We start from the raw sequence: 20,994 nt of genomic DNA, 5'->3' as shown, positions 1-20,994 counted from the left end.
CACATGTGAGCCCTCACACTGGGAAACCGACAGGTGGTGGGGTTCGGGAGGGGGGGAACACATGTGTTTGGAAGGTGGGGCCTGACTGGGGCTCACGCAGGGGACCAGGAACTGTCTCCAGAGTCAGCTCCAGGCACAGAGCATGGCCTTGATGGAGATCCCTCAGCAAGATGGGCAGCTGGAAACTCACGCCATGGACCTCACGGTGGCCCAGCCCTGGAATCAGGCCATTTCTGCACTTGCTTGTGAAAACCAACTGGAGCGTCCACTGGTCTTCCCCCCCTCCCTCCCCTCCCGCACCTTCCTCTGACTGAGCCCCCGGGTCCTCAGTGTGGGCCTGGGGGGAGCAGAGGTAGGATGGATGGAGCAGACCCATCAAACACTACACATCCACCATGTAAGTTAAAATTAAGTGAAAAATCCACTTCCTGGGTTGCCTGAGCCACACTACAAGGGCTCAACAGCCACAGGTAGCTAGTGGTTCCTGTGCTGGACAGCACAGATCTGGGGCATTTCCAACACTGCCGAGAGTTCTACTGCCCAGTGCTGGCTAGACTTCTCGATAAAAGTTCAGAGGGCAGGGGCTGAAGCTTGAGAGAGCACCTTTCGGGCTCTGCTCTGCTGCCTGCAGAAATGAGTCACCTTAAGGAGCCACCCACAGGTGGGCCCAGGATGCCCGTGCAGCTCTACCTGGCACTGGGCGAGGCACAGAGCTCTGCCTCCTCAGAGAGGTCTCAGGCTCAATCTCCACCTCTTCTAGCCCCTCTCGGTCCTGCTTATGCTTGGGTTGGCACAACTCATTTGTTTCCATCTCTGACAAACATGGAAGAAATGGAGTAAGAGCGGTGTCATCTCGTCAGACTGCAGAAGAGGTGCCCATTTCACACACCCTCCTCAGGCACCGTGTGGCCGAGGTCCTAGTAGCTGCTGGTGAACTGATCAACCTGAGGGGGTCGGATGCAAATGAGAACAGACACGCACAAAGAGGCCAGACCGTTGGCATTCATGGATTCGTAATTAGTGATTCCCACTCTTTAAGAGTAAGTCTGAAGGTCCTTGACATGTAGTGACACATCATTTTGCTGAGGCAAACATGTGAATCACACACTTCAAAGATGGGGCAAGCCGAGGTCCACCCAGCATCCTTGCCTGAGTTATGTCTGCGGTTCTCTCATTTAATTAACAACATGTTTCAATTCACACCAGACTGTGAGATGGGCACTAGTGAACCATTATACAGATGAGGGATGTTATGATGCTCTGCTACCCAGACCAGCAGTATCAGTACCCCCTGAGAGCTTCTTAGAAATGCAGAATTTCAGTGGCTAGCTCAGACCTGCTGCCTCAGAATCTGCATTTTAACAAAATCCCTAGGTGCTCCACCTACAAATCAAAATTCCAGGAACACTGTTGTGAGGAAGTCATGTATTTGAGAAGTTTTTCATGTGCCTCAATGAATGTCAAAGGTCTGTTTCGTACACATACAAAGAGACAGATGGACACATATAAGTATGTTTTCCTCAATAATTAAAAGAGCTTAATTGGGTATTCAGGAATGGAAGCCATTTTAGTCTTCAAATTTATTCTCTACCTTGCCCAGATTGAAAGGTTGACTACTCTCTCCTACAGCCAGTGGCCTGACCCCTCAACCTTGGCCTGGCTGAGCCACAGAAATCAGGGTCCAGGAGCCCGAGAGCCCAAACCTCAGGTGTCACTTCCTACACACCCAAACTCTAAAGCTTCAGCTGTTTCCCTCTGAGACCCCCTTTCCCCAAACCTCCAATGACTGTTCAAAAGGATCCAGTGAAAAGAAACAAGAAGGAAAATGGGTGGCAGAAAAGCCACAGACAGGCACGAGAAAGAAAGACGTCAGAATCTCTGAAAAGTCACTTGTTAGTGAAAAATAGAAAAGAAATTCAATCAAGAGGAAGAGATAAACCTAGGTTGGCTGATCAGCTCAGCTCTCATTTGGATCCAAGGGAGGATAAGAAACTCAGACGAGGGTAGCGGATGGAGGCTGCTTGGAGAGCAGCGTCAGCCTGAATGGGAAGGCAGGAGAACCCCACAGCAGAGGCACGGCTCACACCCACATCTGGAAGTCAGGGAGCCCTGGCTCCCAGGCCTGACTCTGCCAAGGCTTTGCTGTGTGTCTGCAGGAAGGTCAAAGCCATTTCCAGGTCTCGACACTGCCATCTATAACCCAGGGATGCAGCACCTGGTTTCTTCTGACCCTGCTTTGGTCTCAAGCTAAACTCCACGAATGCTGCGGTGCCTTTTGCGTGCAAGGCTGCCTGGGCTGTAGCCCCAGGATGCTAGACAGAGACCCCTGCAGGGGAACCCTTTGTGGGCAGCACCCCTGTCTATTTCACCCTGATCCTAGTGGTCAGCATAGCACTGGATACTCGGCAGGCCCACAGAATGTTGTGACCTGAGCTAAACATTCTCCATAGGGTCCCTCCTGGTGCTAAGATGCTGTGTACCCCCAGAGCCCCGGTCCAGTCCCCAGGAAGGCACTCCCCACCACACTGGTACTCCAGCCAGCAGCCCAGTTCAGCAGATCTTAAGAGTTTCCCTGCCCACCCTCCTTCTCCCCCACCACTGAGGACCAGCCAGCCCTCAGTGCCCCTTGCCTAACCTGGGGGTCGGGGCACCTGAGCTCAAAGCTTTGTTTGGCCACTGACTTGCTGATTTTAGGTGTTGCCACTCTCCTTCTCTGGACTTCAGTTTCTCCATCTGCAAAATGGGGGCAAACATTCCCTACTGCCAATCCCTAACAGGAGCTGTCAGGATAGGGTGCTCCCAGACAAGGGAGAGAGTGCTTTGGAAGGAGAAGATAGAGCCCCATGTGAACTGGGAGCCTTAGGCTGTGGGCTCAGTTCCTGGACTGAGAGCTTCCCAGCTGCACTTCTGCCTAGACATGGAAGAGTCTGTCTTCAGAGGCGAATGTCATCCCTCCGACGCTGGGTAGGTCACAGCCCTGCTGAGCTATATGCTATTGGGTTGGCCAAAAAGTTCATTCGGCTAACATCTTACAGAAAAACCTGAACAAACTTTTTGGCCAACCCAATACATCACAGTGTCTGTTCTCCTTCCTTTACCCCAAGGCGCCGTGGGGACCTGCTCTATGGGGTGCCTGAGGGAAATACAGATGGGGTTTCCCTCCCCGACCCCAGACCCAAGAGGCAGCTCCCAATGCCCATCGTGCAGCAGGGAGAGCACTGGGAATAAAGCCAGCTCCCTACAGGGCCAGGTCTGAGATGCTCTCAGCACCATCAGTGTCTGCCCTGAAACCTCACCCTCCTTTTTCTCAACCAGTTGGCTTCTCACAGAGGTAAACTCTGATCCCCAAGACAAGGCAGGCTAACCCTGACCCCAGAATGGGGCTGAGCCCAAACCCTCTGCCCCAAACCAAGTCGAGCCTAAGCGCAAGCTTAGCCCCGACCCCGGCCCACACTCCATGCCTGGCCACTGCCCAAGTCCTGAGCCCAGCCACTCCTTCTACCAGCCAGTGAGAGAGTGGAGGTGGCTCAGGGACACTGTCCCCCTGCAGGAGCCCCAGCCCCCAACAGGTCCCTCTGCGGCTGGGTCGGGAGCACCATCTTGGTCTATGGAGGAGGACAAACCCTTATCATCTGACCAGCTGGAACCAACCTACAGGAAGGGGAGTGAATGCTGGTCTGAGGGCACAGGCAGGGGGTCCTCTCGGGCTTTCTTGGGGATGCCCAGGCTTAAATTTGTTCTGGAAACAGAGGAAAAAACCGGAAAGCTGTTGTGGGCAGATGTGAAGGGATATCAGCCCAACACATAACTCTGTTGACCTAAGGGGACTCGGACGCAGCCCCGAAATCTCCCTCTCCTACCATGTCATGTCCCTTTTTTAATCCCCCCCATTGTCTATCCCCCTCCCCACCTGCAGCAGATACCTCCCAGCTCAAAGCACTCCAGGTGGGGCAGTTTTTTACAAGGCTGGAACCCACTGGGGCCTCTTCTTCCAGGAAGCCTTGTTTAACACTATCTTCTTGCCTGTAAAGTCTTTGAGGGTAGAAATGATGGTGCAGTCAAGTTTGAAGTCAAGGGTCTTCCTGCATTGTGGCTATGGCTTCACTCTCTCCTGCTGGATTCATCTAACTTCACTGATAACTAGTTCTCTTGGCTGTAAAATGGGGATTATATTTAATCCAGATTTGCTGTGTGGGCATTAAACGTGCATGTACTGAATGGCAAGTGTTTTTAAATGCTCTGCAGTTCTTAGCAGCATGGCCACTTTGAATGTCCCTCACTTTCGCCAGTAGGGTCTCCTTGACCCTGGAAACACTCAAACATGTTGCTGCATTTAATGGGATCAAGCTGATCCCTTGTCCTGTGTCAGCCTTCCCACCTGGCTTGCAGACCACATCCACCTGAGGTTTAATCTTTGGGGCTTGAGACGAGCACAAGTTTAGATTTCTCTAAAAAAAAAATTTGCTGAGACTTGAGGGGGATTTTTTACATGATAAAAGTAAACCAACTACAGCCATACCCCTGAGATATTGTGGCTTCAGTTCCAGACCACAGCAATAAAGCGAATATCGCAATAAAGCGAATATCGCAATAAAGCAACTCACATCAATTTTGTGGTTTCCCAGTGCATATAAGGGTTATGTTTACACTATCCTGTAGTCTGTTAAGTGTGCAATAGCATAATGTCTAAAAAACAAATGTACATACCTTAATTTGAAAACACTTCATTGCTAAAAAATGCTCATCATCTGAGCCTTCAGTGAGTCATAGTAGTAACAAAGATCACTGATCACAGACCACAACAACTATAATAATGAAAAAGTTTGAAATATTGCGAGAATTACCAAAATGTGATGCAGAGACACGAAGTGAGCAAATGCTATTGGAAAAATGGGGCTGAGAGACTTGTTCAACACAGGGTTGTCACAAACCTTTAATTTGTAATGAAAGCAATATCTGCGAAGCACAGTAAAGTGAAGCGTGATAAAACGAGGCATGCCTGCAGCTGGTTCTTTAAACGTTTGTACTTAAATGTATAAACCCTGTGCTAATTACAGATGGTTCTTATCTATGCATTAGGAAGGCCTGACAAGACTCTACAGCTCCCAGTCTACAATTTACCTTGAAAACCCTGGCTCCACACTTCCCTCCCTCTAGACCCTGGGGTTCTTGCTGCCTGGGGCGGGATGTCCAAGCCGGTAAAGTATGTCCGGGGGTCAGTAGAGTGTCCTTACTCAGGCTGCAGCTGAGCCACCATGTGTGTCCCTGCACAGGCAGAGTGAGGGGAAGCTAGGAGAGGCCCCAGAGGAGAGTCCCAGGGACCTCAGAAGAAGAAACAGATCCTACCAGGAAGCAAGGTGGGGCGGGAGCTGGGGGAACCATGGTTGCTTAGAGTGCAAAGGAGAGACAAGGCCGACTTTGCTACCCACCAGCTTCAGAGGTCCGAGATGACTGCTGGCGGGGGAACCAAGCCACCCTCAAGCAGGATAAGCAGGCCAGACTTAAGGACGTGGTTTCTGACACTGGACCAGAAAAGGTGAGGGGAGTGGCGGGGCCCTGTTTTGTGGCTCCTGGGGACGAAGGCAGGAATGATCTCTCCAGGGCAGTTACTTGCAGACAGCTGGCCCTACCAGCCCCTCAGGGCAGGACCTCCAAGAGTTTATGACTTACGTGGATGAACAATTTTCAGCTACACAACATACACGTATAAGGAAAGGTTGGTAAACATTTGCCAAAACATGAAAAAATAAAGGACAATAAATGGAGAGCCAAAAGAAGGAGGGGAGGGGCGGTCAATGTAATCATCCTACACGCGGGGAGAAACAAGCCTGACGGAGCCAGGCCCTAGGCTAATCCCTGCCCCCAGCGGAAGGGCTGCCACAGGAGAGGTACTCAGGCTGAACAGAGACCAAGGCAATCTCCACTGACCTGGGGAAGCCTCAAGGAGCCTGAGGGAAGGATCTGGCGCTGGTCCCTGAGCAGTTCCTGCCTCTCCCTCTCTCCGGGAGAATGGCAGGGTGGCGGAGCCCTCTGCTGGAGTCTCTCTGCTGTCCCACTTGTCCACTGGGCAGCCATCAAGGTTCTGAGCCCCAGGTTGCAGCCTCTGATGGAGGCTGGACCAGCCCCTTCTGGTGCCATGAGAGCACTTCAGCTCCTTCTAACCTGCTCTCTTCTTAAACTGAGGACACAACACATACGGCTTCCACGGCAGAGACTGTCCTCAGATTCCCTGTGCCTATCTGGCCCCTCCAGCCAATCACAGGGGACCAACCTGCCTCCCCGGGGCCGGAAGTGCCTCCACAGCACACACACCCAGCTGGTCATGCTCCTGACCACAAAGCAAGAAGGATGAGATGGAAGATGGCTGAAGGAGAGGTGGGCAACTATATTTTAAAGGTACTTTAACCCAAAAGAATTCTTTCCAATGCCCATGCTAGGGTACCCTGTCAGCGACACCCAGGCCTTTTCCTCCTGTGTCTTGTGTGCAGGGCCCATACAGCTGTTGGACTTGACCATGGCATTCACCTAATGGTACTTACAAGTAGATGCTGGACTCATTGCCTCCCATGTCTGGAGACTGAAGTTTCTGCACAAGGATGACAATGATGCCGATGAAGAGCACAAAGTTAACCTGAAAAGCAAAGAAAAAACAGATGAAAATGATTCTGAGCAAAGACTTTCCACACCCCTGCCTCTGCACTGTCTGTTATTCCCCCAACAGGGCCCTCCTCCCATCCAGTCAAGATCCCAGCTAGGCTTATAATCTAAGATGGCAGCATGAGAACACTCATTCACCCCCCAGCCTCCCTCCATATCACTGAAATGACAGAAGACAGAGATGAAGAATTCCATAAGAGTACTGAGAAATAGCAAAGATTATCATGAGTGAGCCAGAAAAGGGAGCAATTTCTGGAAAAGAAAGAGCAAACAGTGTCAGGGTGATGGAAAAACTACAATGCCAACCAGAGAAGAGGCTATCGCAGAGGTGAGAGCTGTCCTCTGGAGAAACTCCAAGTCCAGAGTCATTGAATATGGAAAACCAGAATGGACAACCATAAGCATTATTAATTAAAGGACTGCCTGGGAATAGCAATAGCATTTACCTTCAGACAAAAGCTCTCTAAACAAAGTGGGAAGCTGTGTGTATGGTGAGAAAGGAGGAGGGAGGGGAGCAAATAAAAAGAAACAAGGTGACTACACAGCAACATCTGGCTGTAGCAAAGCAGCACTCAAGGAGAAAATGTAGAGCCTAACACTAACTTAAGAAAAAATAATAAATATTGAAAATAAAATACTTAACCATTCAAATCAAAATCTAGGGAAAGAGTACCACAAATTTAAGTTATACAAGAAAGAAGTTAAAGATAAAAATTCATTAAAGAAATACAGGGCTTCCCTGGTGGCGCAGTGGTTGAGAATCTGCCTGCCAATGCAGGGGACACGGGTTCGAGCCCTGGTCTGGGAAGATCCCACATGCCGCGGAGCAACTAGGCCCGTGAGCCACAACTACTGAGCCTGCGCGTCTGGAGCTTGTGCTCCGCAACAAGAGAGGCCGCGCGCGATAGTGAGGCCCGTGCACCGTGATGAAGAGTGGCCCCCGCTTGCCGCAACTAGAGAAAGCCCTCGTACAGAAACAAAGACCCAACACAGCCAAAAATAAATAAATAAATAAACTCCAATCTCTTTGGGAAAAAAAAAAAAGTAGACTTGATAGATAAAAATAAAATTTTTTGGTTTTGCTCTGCTTGTTTTCACAGATCAAGTAGAATGGTAAAGCATCCTCCAGAGGGCAGGATGTCAGTCCTGCTTTCGACTGCATGCTCAGTGTCTAATCAGTACCCGGAATTTAGCACAGTAAATACTGTTAACTGCATATGTTAGTCCAAAAGGAGAAAATGCAATTAAACACATTTAGGGATGAGAAAGAGGACAACAGATGTATAGAATATTTTAAATCATCACGAGGAAAAAAATCAAACAAAATGGGAAAATATAAATTAATAAAATTAAATCAAGATGTAGAAAATCAGAATACAGCAATGACCTCAGGAGAAATTTAAAAAGTACTCAAAGATGTATGCATTAAAAGGCACCAGCCCAGATAATTTTACTGGCCAGTGTCATAATACCTTTAGGGAGAATGTAATTTACACACTACTTCATTATTTAAAAGCTTATAGAGAGAAAACCTCCCAAATTACCTATGAGGCTAACAAAACTCTAGTACAAAACCTAGACAAGGACAGAAAGTGTGTGCGTGCACACACACGCATGCACACACACACACCTAAAACCAGAGAACTTACAAAGAACAATGTAAAAACTATAAACAAAATATTAATAGAATTTAGCAGTGCATTAAAAGAACAAACAGATCACGGTCATAAAGGTTTTATGTCAGGAATGCAAAAAAAAATCTAATATTTGTTACATTAACAGATTAAAACAACGAACTACCTTTATCCCACATAAGATTGGTGAACAGTTCAGTAATGGAAACATCAACAAAAACATAAGAAATGAGCACTTTCGTACTCTGCCTGTGGAGGGCAATTTGATATCCATGAAAATGTTAAATGTTTACATCCTTTGTCCCAGAAATTCCACTCCTGGGATTTACTCTAAAGCATATTCACACATAACTCAAGAGTATGCACAAATATATCCACCACAACATTGTTCATCATGAAGATAAACTGGAATATTATAAATGTCCATCACTAAGGGAATGATCAATTAATGTCTCCAAAACACATTTGATAAAATTCAACACCTATTCCTGATTTTTAAAAAATAAACACTAAAACAAGCTAGGAATAGAAACTTTCCTAATTCAGTGAAGGCAACTGCCCCAAACTATAGCAAACACCATCCTCAAAGAAACCAAGGAATAAACAGTATAAATATTGGAAATGAAAAGTAAAGAGTATTTCCATTTATAGATCATGTAATTTTCCATAAGAACCGACTGAAAATGGATAAGAACCAATAAAAGAGCTTCAAAAGGTAACCAAGAAAAGAAAAAAATACACAAAAACTAGTAGCTTCCCTAAGTCCCAGCACAAATACACGCACTAGAAAATATAACGAAAGAATGATTCCTAGACACAAGACGAGCACAAAATGAAAGACACCATAAAAGGAAAGCTAACAAGACAACTAAAAAAAAACTGTCAAAAATGACTCTATGAGAAAGACTGAATAAATGGAGAATCATGCCATATTCTTGGAAAGGAAGACTCAATATTTTAAGAAAACCACTTCTCTAAATTTGTTTATAAATTCAATGGAGTTCCTATAAAAATCTCAACCAGCTTTTTTTGCAACTTGACAAATTTGCAACTTGACAATTTTGAAAGTCCATCTGAAAAAGTAAATGTGCGAGAAAGTTTGGAAGGGGAAAAAAATAAGGAAGCGGATATGAGCACACCAGATATCAAAACATGCTGCCAGTTTACAGTAACTTGCCACAGGAACAGCCAAATAGATTAGTAACATGGAGTAGGAAGTCTGGAACTAAATACAAGTAGAGTACATTGAGTGTTTACGATAAAGTGGCATTTCTACATAATAGAGAAAGAAGAACCTATTCAATAAAAAGAACTGAGAGGGTGGATGTCCACCCATTGAAAAAAAATTAGGTTAGATATCATTTCAGATCAGACAGAGAAATAAAATTTCAGATGGATTAAAGGCATACATGTAATAATGCAATCTACAAAATTGTTATAAAACAATTAAGAATACTTTTATATCTTAAGGTTGGGAAAGACTTCCATAAACGAGAAGTAAGGCTCAGAATTCATGATGAGAAAGCCTGACGGTTTGACTATATAAAATTATGCAATCTTGGAAGTATACTTACAACATGTATAGCAGATGAAGCATTACTATCTATCGAACAGTAAGAAAGATAACAACTGGACTAGAAAAATGAGCAAAGAATAGATAATAACCAGAATAAAAACAAATTGTCAATAAATATTTGAAAAAAATGCTCTGCTGCACTAGCAATGTGGAGAAATGCACATTAAAACAATAAGCTACCATCATCTCCCACAAGGCTGTGCAAAAATTTAAATGATTGAAATTACAAGTGCAGACAATGATATGGGAATACCCTTTGTGACCCAGCAATTCTACTTCTAGGGATTAATTCTAAAGAAATATTCACACGTTTTCAAAACTATGCACAGAACCGTTCCTAGTAGCATCTTGCATAATGAGGGAAAATGGGGTGAAGATAAATGTCCAACACTAGAGGAAGAGCTAAATAACCTGTGCGTCCTTTTTGAAGAATATAACACAGCCACGGGAGGTTGCTTTGTGTGGTGACCTCTTTATTTCTCCTCCTCCCCTGCCTTTCAGCCCAGGCCTCTGTTTCTTCCCTGCTTCTTGTCCCAAGGACACTCACCATTATGGAGCCAACCACAGGGGCTTTGATCACCCACCACAGAGCCGTGTTGTCATTCATATCCCAGCAGCTGCAAGACAGACAGAAAGAAGAGAGATGATGCTTGGGGGCATCATTTCTCCTGGCTGGCTGGAAGGGATGCAAGGGCATCATCATCTCCTCCCAGCCAGCCCCTCCTGCAGCTCTGGAAGGAAGGAGAGCTCTCCTTCCTTCCAGCTCTCTGGCTGGAAGGAGAGCTCTCAGGCGGGCTGCACACCCAAGCCCAGCACTGGTTCAAGTTGCCTTGGTCCTTCCCTCTGCTCCCCTGTCAAGGCAGGGATTGGAGCCCAGGAGTGAGGGCACCAATGGGCTCCTGGGCAAGGGCAATGTTCCCCCCTCAGACCTAGGGCTCTGGGGGATGCGACCTCACCCTTGATATTCCTCCTCCCCTCCCTAAAAGGAGAAGAGCCACTCAGAGTTGGGCCCAGAAGCAGAGCAGGACTCTGAAACCTTGCACATTCCCTCATTGAGTCCCGGCTGAGATGTGGCTGGGTGGGTCCACCTGCAGTGGGGTCAGGGCACAGTCACTGCCCAGGGCTGGGGGTGCAGCCATGCCCAGCATTGGATGGTTTGTCTGAGACAGTTAATGGGAAATCAGGACAGCCGCTGACAACCATCTGTAAGAGCCTACTTGGGGCTCCGGCCCTCGCTCTTGGGCATGTACTCACCCTGTGTCATCGAAGTAGAGCCTCAGCACAGCCCACACGGACACACACACAGTTGGGGTCCCTGGAGAGCAAGAAAAGGAGCCCCGTGCTAACTGGAAAACCAATAGGCCCAGTGTCCCCCTCAGACTTGGGGCTTCTGGGGGCCAATGAACCCCTCAGAGGTGGGGTCCCGACCCATGGGGCATGTCTCCCTCTCAGACCTGGAGTCCTGGGGACCCTAACTGTCCCTCACACCCAGGCCTCCTGGGAGTCCATGTCTCTCCCAAACCCTGGGCTACCTCGCCTCTCAGGAGGACTCTTGAGCATATCCCCTCCATCAGACAGTGGGCTTTCTACAAGAAGAGCAAGAAAGGATCCAAGAACCGGGAGTGTGCCATCAGCTGCGAGGCAGGGCAGTGCCTCCCTCCTGACCTGACGTTCCCGGACGGCAGGACCAAGGACGTCCCTGGCCATGAGGCCTGAACCTGTCTGGGCGACAGCCAGTGACCTACCCCAGCCAATGATGATGTACCAGTAGAAGTATCTCCTCTCGGGGAAGAAGGTCTCCACCAGCAGGGTGAAGAGGTACAGGCCCTCAATGAACAACCAGAAGTAGTTGGATACGACACAGTAGTGGAAGAAAACCATCACAGCCTTGCATTCCACCTGCAGGGAGAGTGAGGAGGGGGAGGGTGGCACGAGTCCCCACTGAACCCTGAAAATCCAGCCCAGCAGGACCAGAGAGGATACTGAGGGCCCTTCAGCTGAAGCATGCTCAGGCTTAAACACCCCGTGGGTCTGAAAGACTCAACATTCCTGGATTCAGAGTTTAAAACTGCAGCATCCTATGAGTCTGAGTTGAAGTTGCCATGGAGGCAGCTCTGCACAGGTCAGAAAACATGGAACCCCCTTTTCTCCCCAGGCTCATTCTCCCTGACTTTCCCGTCCCGTCCCCAGTCCCCACAGGAGAGGCGAGTAAGGAGGACCCTGCAGGAGCCTCCTTGGTAAAATAAAGGTTTCAGGCATCACATAGGTTAGGGGAATACCCCTGGCCCCCTGGATATCTCACAGATCCCCCTCCAAGTGAGCTCTTTCAGGTCAAGGTCTTGTGCTCTGGGCTATTCTTTCCATCCTGCCCCATCAAAGCCTATCTTTTCTGCTTACCTCCAAATATATCAGAACTGGGGAGGTGGTCTGGAGGGAACCCCAGCCAACCAGCCCCTTGGCTCCATCTTGGGTTAAACGACCCCCGGCCAAGCCAGCCCTCTCTCTGAACCTAGTCAAGTGGGACTTGACATTTCCACCCGACCTTCCTCAACTGCTCTGCCAAGGACACACAGAGGCCAAGGGACAGGAAGTGAAATCACGCTGGGGTCTCACTGGCTGCTAGTAACCACACGGTCATTCCTGGGTTTCCGTGTTCACTGGGGTCGATGCCTTAACCTGCAGGAAAACACCTGGACGGCAGGGCGTCGCAGGCAGAGCCCATCCTGGCAGGGCTCCGCGCACTCACAGTGGAGATGAAGCAGTGGTTGCTGTCCTGCTCAGCGTAGAGGATCCAGTCTTTGATGAAGACGGAGATGGCCCTCAGCATGAACGACACAAAGAGGTTCATATGGATGAAGTTTCGGGTGCAGTGCAGCTTCCTACACCAGCGGGCCAGGGAAGCAAAAGGCTTTGAAGTAAGGAACTCCACAGCCTTCCACCCTCCATCTCGGTGTCTGCTTTGGGCCGACTCCACAGCTTTGTCTCAAGGGGGTCCTCCACCTAGACCACCCCCTTCTTCCCACCTAGACTCTAAACCCTCGCTCACTCCCAGGCCCCTGCCACCTGGCCCCACTACTCCATGACCTCCCTCCTGTGACCTCTCTTTATCTAGACCAGGAAGATAAAATGAGGAATGTAGGTCTCCTGCCCAGGGTCTTCCTTGCTGTGTGGCCCTGGACAAGTCAGTTGCCCTCTCTGGGATCAAGTTTCCCATCTCTTATCCTAGGGGTGGGGGAAATGCCTTCCAAGGGACTTCCAGAGCTGACATCCAGGGAAGGAGTGGGAGGTGGGAGGGATGGAGCAAGGGCTCTGAGCTGGGGTGGGCCGCGCTCGCTCGAATGCTGCCCAGGGTCTCACCGGAAACGACACAGGATAACCATGGCAGTGGTGAGGGTGACGAGGGACGTGCTGTAGCCAACTGTGTACAGGGCCTTCACCGACAGGTAGTAATAATCCTGGAGCAGAGCACAGGACACGCAGGGCTCCACATGGGGCCTGCCCCCGGCCCCCGGCCCCCACGGAACTGCATCCGATCTCCCAGGCCAGGGCCTGCTGCCCAGCTCCTCCTTCCTCTCTTGTCTTGTTGATGGCCTCTCCTCCACTCCCCCATCAGTTCCTCCACCACCCCGACACCCCCAGCCCCCAGCACCCCCGAGCCACCTCCTCCCTCTGCAGGGTCGGCACTGTGCAAAAGCTGAGTGCTGGCAGAGTGCAGGAGCACCGACCAGCCAGAACGGGGCCCAGCCTCATCCTGGAGGAGGAGCCAGGAGGCCCCCTGCTGGGCCCCACATTAACCCTTCAATGGCCGGGCCACAGAAAGTCTGTGTATCCTGAAAGAGTAGCTAGGGAGGTGGAGGACCTGGGCTGGGGGCCAGAGGAGCTCAAGCAGCAAACCAGTTGTTTCTCAGCCCAGAATGAGCGAATGAAAGTCCTGCCCTCTCACGCAGCAGGCTACGCAGCCGGTGCTCATGAATGCTGCCTGGGCACCGGAGCTTCTGCACGTCCACCAGGAGTCAAGGCCTCTGGTAGACACACCCTTCCACCCACCTCCTCAGCCTCATCCCTCCACCTCCAGGTGAGGAGCAGACACTCACCTGGTCCCCGGTCTCAGACTCGTACTCATCAAACCCACAAGCATCGAAATAATGAGGGAACGGCTCCGACCATCCATCCTCTGTGCAGTTCCGGCTCACCACCCTCATGCCTGCAGCAGAACAAAAACTCAGCGAGCCACAGAAATGATTTAAAAGGGTTCCAAAATTCTTAATCGAAGATTACTTCTTAAGTGGGAATTCCTGGAGATCCACATGCCCATCCGAGAAGCATGGCAGCTGAAGGTTCATGAGATCCTCCACTGTCCAAGGGAAAGTAGTAATTGCTTACCCTTTATACAAAGGACGAGGAGGGTAGGAGGACAAGGTGCAAGCTGATCTCTAAACAAGGGGTGAGGGGACTGAGCCAGAACGAATCCAGCCTCCTCCTCCCTAGGGAAAGGCCTGAGCCCCTGCCCTAGGCCCTGGGTCAGCACTTGCCAAACTTCAGTGAGCAGAAGAATGACCTGGGATCACAAATGCAGATTCCAGGCCCAAAGATTCTGGCCCAGGAATCACCTCAGGTGGTGGTGCAGCAGGAGTTCTCGTCATACCTGGAGCTCTAGGTGATGCCTTTACCGGGAGCTCTGGGCCTTCCAGCAGCTGCAATATCCCATGTCAAGGGGACATGTGGCTTGCTTAATTAACAAGGACCAGACCTCCATTAACCTAGCACCAGATCTTATTAAGATACATATTTAGGCTTAAAAAAAAAAAAGACTTTGCCTTTTCAGGTTTAGAGGTCTGTTTCCTGTCACTAATACACTTTAATTTTCTTTTGCTTGACTTTAAAGGCCATTTTGCAGGACACCAGAGCGGGCAGGAGTCATTTGCTGGCTGCAGAGTGGAGTCCAGTCTGGTTTTCACCCCACCTGGGTGCCTTTTGGCCTTTAATGATTGCTCATTTCATCTTCCCCGCTCCTGATTGTCTAAAGGTGAACCACGGATGTCTGGGGGAAGGGAGAAGGCAGCAGCCACCTCTGCCTCCAGCCCAGCCCCTGAGTGTGGCCCCAGACTGACCCCTCTTCCCAGACTGGCTTCCTGGGAGTTTACCTGGTGTGTTAGGACACCTGGGGTTGGCTCTTCCTTTCAGGATTCAGGGGCCAGAAAATCGTATACAAGAGACATCTGCATAAAAGAGGCTCCAACACCCATGTTGTTGGAAGAATCCCCCCTCTGTGGCCAAGGCCACCTCTGGGGCACTCAGGAAGGGGGCAAGGGCAGAGGCCAAGAAAGGAGACCCCTACACTTTTCCAACCTCGTGTCCTGCTGGTTGAGTTGGAAGATCTAAGGCCAGTTCTTTTTAGGCTGGAGTCAGAAACGCACTTCCTGGGACTCTGGGAAGCAGCGGAGGGTGGGCTATCCTGCCATAAAGAGAGCTCTGCCCAGAGCGGGGAGACTGGTCTCCATCGCTGCTCAGATTCTGAGTCTTATGACCCAGGACAAAAAGGACATCTGGCAGGCCCAGGGAGAGAAGGGCTCACTTCTGTCCCACAGTTTGATGCCAAATGGTTCCTTCTTCCAGCAAATCTGTTTCAGGCTGCTACTGGCAACCTCTTTCCAAGTCCCTCTGAATGTTTCTTTCAGAAAGTCTGCACGTCCTAGGGGACCACGGCCTTGGCCAAGCTCTCCCTTTCCCTGGGTCTCCTCTCTGCTTTGCTCACATCGGGGTGGTGGGAAGATGAAAGGGAAGTCGCTTTGAAAAACATTTTTTTAAAAAAGTATCCTGGAGATACAAGCCATTTCCTTTCTTTTATTTTCCTTCTTTCTCTTTTTATAATACAGCGTGGGCTCAGAAAAGTATAAACCTTTTTGTTCAGAACTATTCCATGAATCTGCCACTCTACTGTTCCAATAGAAATCTCCGGAAGATGTAGTACTCTCCAGATTGTCAACACCCTGCAGTGGCTGCACCTACTTCACTAGGCTGTTTTGCCCCAGCAACTTTGTGGGAGCACAGAATCTTAGGGCAGCGGTTCTCAAAGTGGGTGCCCTCCCCAGACCAGCCCATCAGCATCACCGGGGAGACTGGCTAGAAATGCACATTCTCAGGCCCCACCCAGGCCTGCTAAATCAGACTCTGGGAGTGAGGTCCAGGAATCTGCTTTAACAAGCCCACTAGGTGACTTTTAAAGCATGAGAACCACTGTTCTACATATGGGAGTTCAACGCTATCAGAGACCACTTAACCAAGGAGCTCTTTTCTGAGATCTGTGCTTCCCTGAAATTGTATGCACAGTGCTCTGTCTGAGCACTTGCGTGCAAATTTCCATGGAGAAAATCCACAGCTTTATCAGAGAAGGAAAGCGAGCTGCCAAAGATCACACAGCCACAGAGAGGCATAGACCGGCCTGGAAGGAGGGGTTCCCCAAGTTCACGGGTTAGCAGATGCCCTCCCTCCAGCCAGCCCATGGTAAACCCCAGCTCATCCCTTACCTGAGAGATCCAAGGAGTTACTGTCAGCAAAACCAAACTCTCCTGCAAAACAGGCGTGAGCATGAGTCGGGACACCTGGCCATCAGCTTGCCAGGGCTATCCACTGCTTACTCTGTACCGTGGAAGGCCAAGGCTGCCCTTGGCCTGAAGGATGGGGGCTGGGGGGAGGTGGGATCTTGGCCAAGAGGCTGCATCACACAGAGCACCCACACACACCTGTCTGACACACTGCACCTTCCAATGCCATCTCATTTGCTTTGTATTTCTATGATGCTAATGGTGGCCCATGACTCAGTTCTCCGCACTGGACCACAGGGAGTGGAAATGGGACATTGTCGGGAGGATGGGAGGGCCTCTGGAGTGGGAGAGGACTGGAAGAGGGTAACTGGGCCTTTCCTCTTTGTTTGTAGGTCCTTGTTGTTTATCTATTTTAAATAAAGTAGTGTGTATATGTTAATGCCAAACTCCTAATTTATCTCCACCCCCACCTCCGCTATCCCCTTTGGTAACCATAAGTTTGTTTTCTATGTCTGTGAGTCTATTTCTGTTTTGTAAATAAGTTAATTAACTGGGTCTTTTCAAGAAAAGGGCAAAGAATAGCAATATGGGTCCTGGGCTTGCATTTTTTCTTTGGTGCTCAACCCTCGATCTCAGCCCACAAACCACTCCCATCAAAGGGAACCCAGAACTCCAAAGACTTCCTCCTCAGACATTCTTTCTCTTTCTCTCCTGACTCTTTATTCCCACCTCCACCCTTTCTTTAGGCTGAATCTCCTGTTAGCAGTGAACCCCAATTTCCCCTCTACTTCTCAAAATTCTGTTTTCAAGGTTCAGCTGACATGCCACCTCCTCCAGGAAGCCTCCCGACATCATCGTTATTCTGCCTGAATGCCACCTGGTTAGGTCTCTTCTACTCTGGAGCTTGCCATACATTCCAACTCCACATGTGGGCTCACTCACACAATCAGGCCTGTATGTGTACATATGCACGTGCCTATGCACACGGGTGGGCTTGTTCGCTAACCCCTCCCCAGGCGAGTGTCAACTTCCCAAACAAGCTCATGAGCACCCTGAGACCAAGAGCTCCATCTTCCATCTTCCTGTGTCTCCCCCACCTCCAGATGGCCAAGGAGGGAGGGGGTGGGGGGGAGGTGGGATGAACCCAGCCCCTGATGAGCCTCTCATTCCCCCCACCACCCACTCCCAGCAGTCAGAGCCAGGCTCCTGCCGGATGGAAAGATGGACAGATGGACAGATGATCAGCAGTCTGTCCTCTCCAAGGTTCCTCTTACCGATGGTTTCCGTCTCCCAGACTGAAACAGAGAGAGAGAGACAGACAGACAGAAAGACAGAGAGAGAGAGAACACAGAGGTGAGCAAGGGGGCTAAAGTCAGGTCTGCTCTCTCTGGGCCCTGCTGATGATTTCCTCCTCTTTCCCACTCCCAGACTCTGGAGAGAGGCTCTGCTGCGGGTGGCCAGAGGCATGAGAACTACAAGCTGGGGCTGGACCAGACACTGGAGACTTCTACGATTCCCTCGAGAACAGGACACAGTTAAAGAGAAATATCAGAGGCATGTGTAAGGAGGAGAGCGATCAACGCTCCTGTCTCTCCAATAGCCTGCAGAGCAACAACTATTACAATAAGCATGAGATTCAGCCCTGGGAACCAAGAAATAAAATGAAAAAACGCCACCTTCAGCTTTCTAAGTATTTAAGGCAAGTCTCACTAATCCAGCTTTGTGAATGGAGATGCTAAAAAGCCCTGCCTTAATGAACCATTAAGAAGCAGGGGTAAATAACACATTCATTGTGCAATTGCCAGAGGGAGGCATAGAGTCTGAAGGAAAGTTTATCTTTAGAAAATTTTATTTTACTGTTGATTCATTTTACCTTTCTTTGTGGTTGAAAAGAAGTAGTCCTGCCATGGTACCTGACCCAGAGTAGCTGTTCCGTCAACTTTAAATAAACGACTGAACGAAAGGAGTACATGAGTGGAGGAAGTGATTAAGTCGGTTTCTATAGGAATGAATTAGAACCTGGGCTGAATCAGCAGGCTGCCACCTCGCCTGACGTCCCACCATTCATACTGTGCCTCTCGCTTCAGCACTTCCCATCCTGCCCTGGGTCACACCCAGTCCCCACGCTGTCAAGATGGAAGAGTTCAACTGCCACCCTCCTGCTGGGCTGGCTGGAGATTCTGGAGGTGGGAGGTGTGGCTAACAGGCCCCGCCCCGGAGGGGAAGTTGTGGGGAGGCGAGGCAGGGGTTCGGGTGCAGCTAGACCCTGCCTCCTCTGGTCCTGGGCGGGGAGGCAGAGGTGGGGCCCTGGCACCCCGATACAATGCCACTACCTCCCTCCGCCACCTCTTGCAAAAGCTCCTTCCCCTCCAGGCACAGTCTAGGTTCCTGGACTTACAGGTGTGAAAGACTTTGCCGCTGCCTCTCACACACACATTAGGGACAGCGGCAGGCAGGATTCTGTAGTGAAGTGGAGCTTGGAGACTCTCCACTTCTGGAAGGACACTGGCTGAAGCCTTAGGCAGGTGAAGGACGAAGCTGAGACCTAGGTCTCAAGGGGCCCGAGCATGGCCGCACACACGTGTCTCAGACTCTCTAATCTCCTCAGGAGCCCCACCCTGTGTCCTCCTCAAACCAAGGCCCCAACCCAGGGCTCAGCGGTCCACGGGTGGTTCTCAGTACATCACTGGCCTGGAGCCCAGCCCCGCCATCTCTCCCCACCCAGCCCAACTCAGCGCCCCTCAGCTTGCCACCCTGCTTCCCGTGACACCCCCAGGATTGGGGTAGAGGGCCAGTCTGGCTCCAGGCCCCTCCCAGTGTCAATGTGGACTCATCAGCTTCCAACCTTCTTTAGGAGTCCACGAGGCCTCCACCAAAGACAGGAACAGGCCTGGAGAGACCACCAGACTCACATTCAAAGGAGAGACTCCCCAGAACCCCTTCCCCTCAGACCCCTCCCCACGGAGAGGCGGTCACCCAGGCCTCTCTGAGTGAGTGATAATGGTGATAACATCAGCTAACACTTACCACTGACCATTAAGACACGCCCAGTCTCGCTAAGGGACTTCCATCTGCAGCTTCCACCTGGTTCTCCAGTCACCATGCCACATTCCCATTTGACAGACTACAGACTAGGAAATTGGGGACAGAGGGGTGAATGCCCTGCTCAAGGTCCCCAGCTGGGTTAAGCGATGGAGTCCAAGTTCGAGAGCCCAGCCACAACGACGCACCTCCACATGGACTTGCCACGTCTGAGGGGTGCTTCTGTGTCCCTGTGTGCACGAGGGTCCATGATTTCATCTCCCCACCAGCACATGAGCTCTGGAATGAGAAATATCTGCCTGCAGGGCGCCCTATGTCTCTGGTGCTTGTCTCTCAGAAAAGCCCGAGGTCCGAATATGGGGAGCAGGCTGGACCCAGAGTGGCCTGAAGAGGCCCCCGGGGGGAACCCACCTTGGTCTGGGTTGAAGATTCGGAAGAGCTCAGGACAACTGACGAGGACCATCTCTCCCACGTGGGCAGGCTTCCAACATGTGATGTTGTCCCACATCCCAGGGCAGCCTGTGAGGAAGGGAACCATGGTGAGAGGGCATCCAGACACCCACATACACACACACACGTAACACGCACACATCACCCTGCATGAGCTCTTCCACGTCCCCAGGCTCCACATCACAGTGGGGTCCCACTTCACATCGACCTCCTCGGTGGGTCCTCCCTCTCCCTCAGGGGAGGGGCAGGAACCGTCTGGCCCGAGGATGCCGCTCCATGCCCTCCCCCCCCAGTCGCCCACCGCCTTTCAGGGCAGGCCTGGAGCAGGAAGATGGGAGCTGGGACCTGAAGAGGAGCACAAATTGGCCAGATGGGGGATGGGGAGGAGGGGAGAGGCCTGCAAAGCCCAGGCCCCGAACTATGAAAGGGCTCAGAGCACAGAGAGCCAGGAGGCAGGGACCCCCTCAGAGGCCACTGTGGTGGCGAGGCACGCCCGGATCAGGCGAGCACCGAGGGCTGGAGAAGAGCGAGGACAAACAGAGCTATTTAGGAATCGCCAAGACGGGTCACTCACTGGACATAAGCTTGTGAGAAGGAGGAAGAGGTTGAGCTTGACGACCAGATTTTCAGACCTGGGGGGCTCAGTGGACCCTCCGACCCCTGTGCCTGCTCTCCTTCCAGCCCTTGCCAGCCTCTCTGTGGAGTTCTCTGTACTCCCATCACCACCTCCTCACCTCCCCTTCACGCTTCCCCCCTCGTCTGACTCCGCCCCCCCTCTCCACCGAGAGGCCTCTTGCCCTTACTGACCTCTCCGCCCTTACTGAGTGGCCCCACCCTGCCCACCCCAGCTGCATGCAGGGGCTCGTGTCTGCCCTGCCCTCGGCCCCTTGCCGCACTGCCCTTGAACGAGACCACCAGGCCCAAGGACTTCAGGATAGAACTACACAGACAACTCCCAACCCTGACTCCTGCACAACATGGGGGCTGCCTTCCATGCCTAGGGGCCTGCTGGATATCCCCACCTTGAAAGGCCCAAGACAATCCACACACAGCGTGTCCAAGACTCAACTCAGCGTCTCCTACAAAACCC

General features: G+C 50.8%; 1 protein-coding gene across 4 annotated transcripts in view; it reads right to left on the bottom strand.

Moving 5' to 3' along the window:
* Nucleotides 1-20,994, bottom strand: part of ADCYAP1R1 (ADCYAP receptor type I) — a 39,680-nt gene that overhangs the window by 6,546 nt on the left and 12,140 nt on the right. For 3 of the 4 annotated variants that reach the window (XM_061197888.1, XM_061197889.1, XM_061197886.1), the window contains exons 3-12: nt 19,866-19,973; nt 17,687-17,707; nt 16,395-16,436; nt 13,962-14,071; nt 13,225-13,322; nt 12,614-12,746; nt 11,613-11,766; nt 11,122-11,182; nt 10,415-10,484; nt 6,540-6,631 (exon numbers count right to left, since the gene is read on the bottom strand). In XM_061197888.1, the coding sequence (XP_061053871.1) occupies nt 6,540-6,631; nt 10,415-10,484; nt 11,122-11,182; nt 11,613-11,766; nt 12,614-12,746; nt 13,225-13,322; nt 13,962-14,071; nt 16,395-16,436; nt 17,687-17,707; nt 19,866-19,973 (889 nt within the window). The remainder of the gene's footprint in view (nt 1-6,539; nt 6,632-10,414; nt 10,485-11,121; nt 11,183-11,612; nt 11,767-12,613; nt 12,747-13,224; nt 13,323-13,961; nt 14,072-16,394; nt 16,437-17,686; nt 17,708-19,865; nt 19,974-20,994) is intronic. The other variant, XM_061197887.1, reaches the window with a different exon arrangement.

Source organism: Eubalaena glacialis, chromosome 8 (assembly GCF_028564815.1).
Source record: "Eubalaena glacialis isolate mEubGla1 chromosome 8, mEubGla1.1.hap2.+ XY, whole genome shotgun sequence".
NCBI lineage: Eukaryota > Metazoa > Chordata > Mammalia > Artiodactyla > Balaenidae > Eubalaena > Eubalaena glacialis.
Note: the sequence above shows the minus strand (reverse complement) of the source record. Positions and strands in the feature narration are given on the sequence as shown.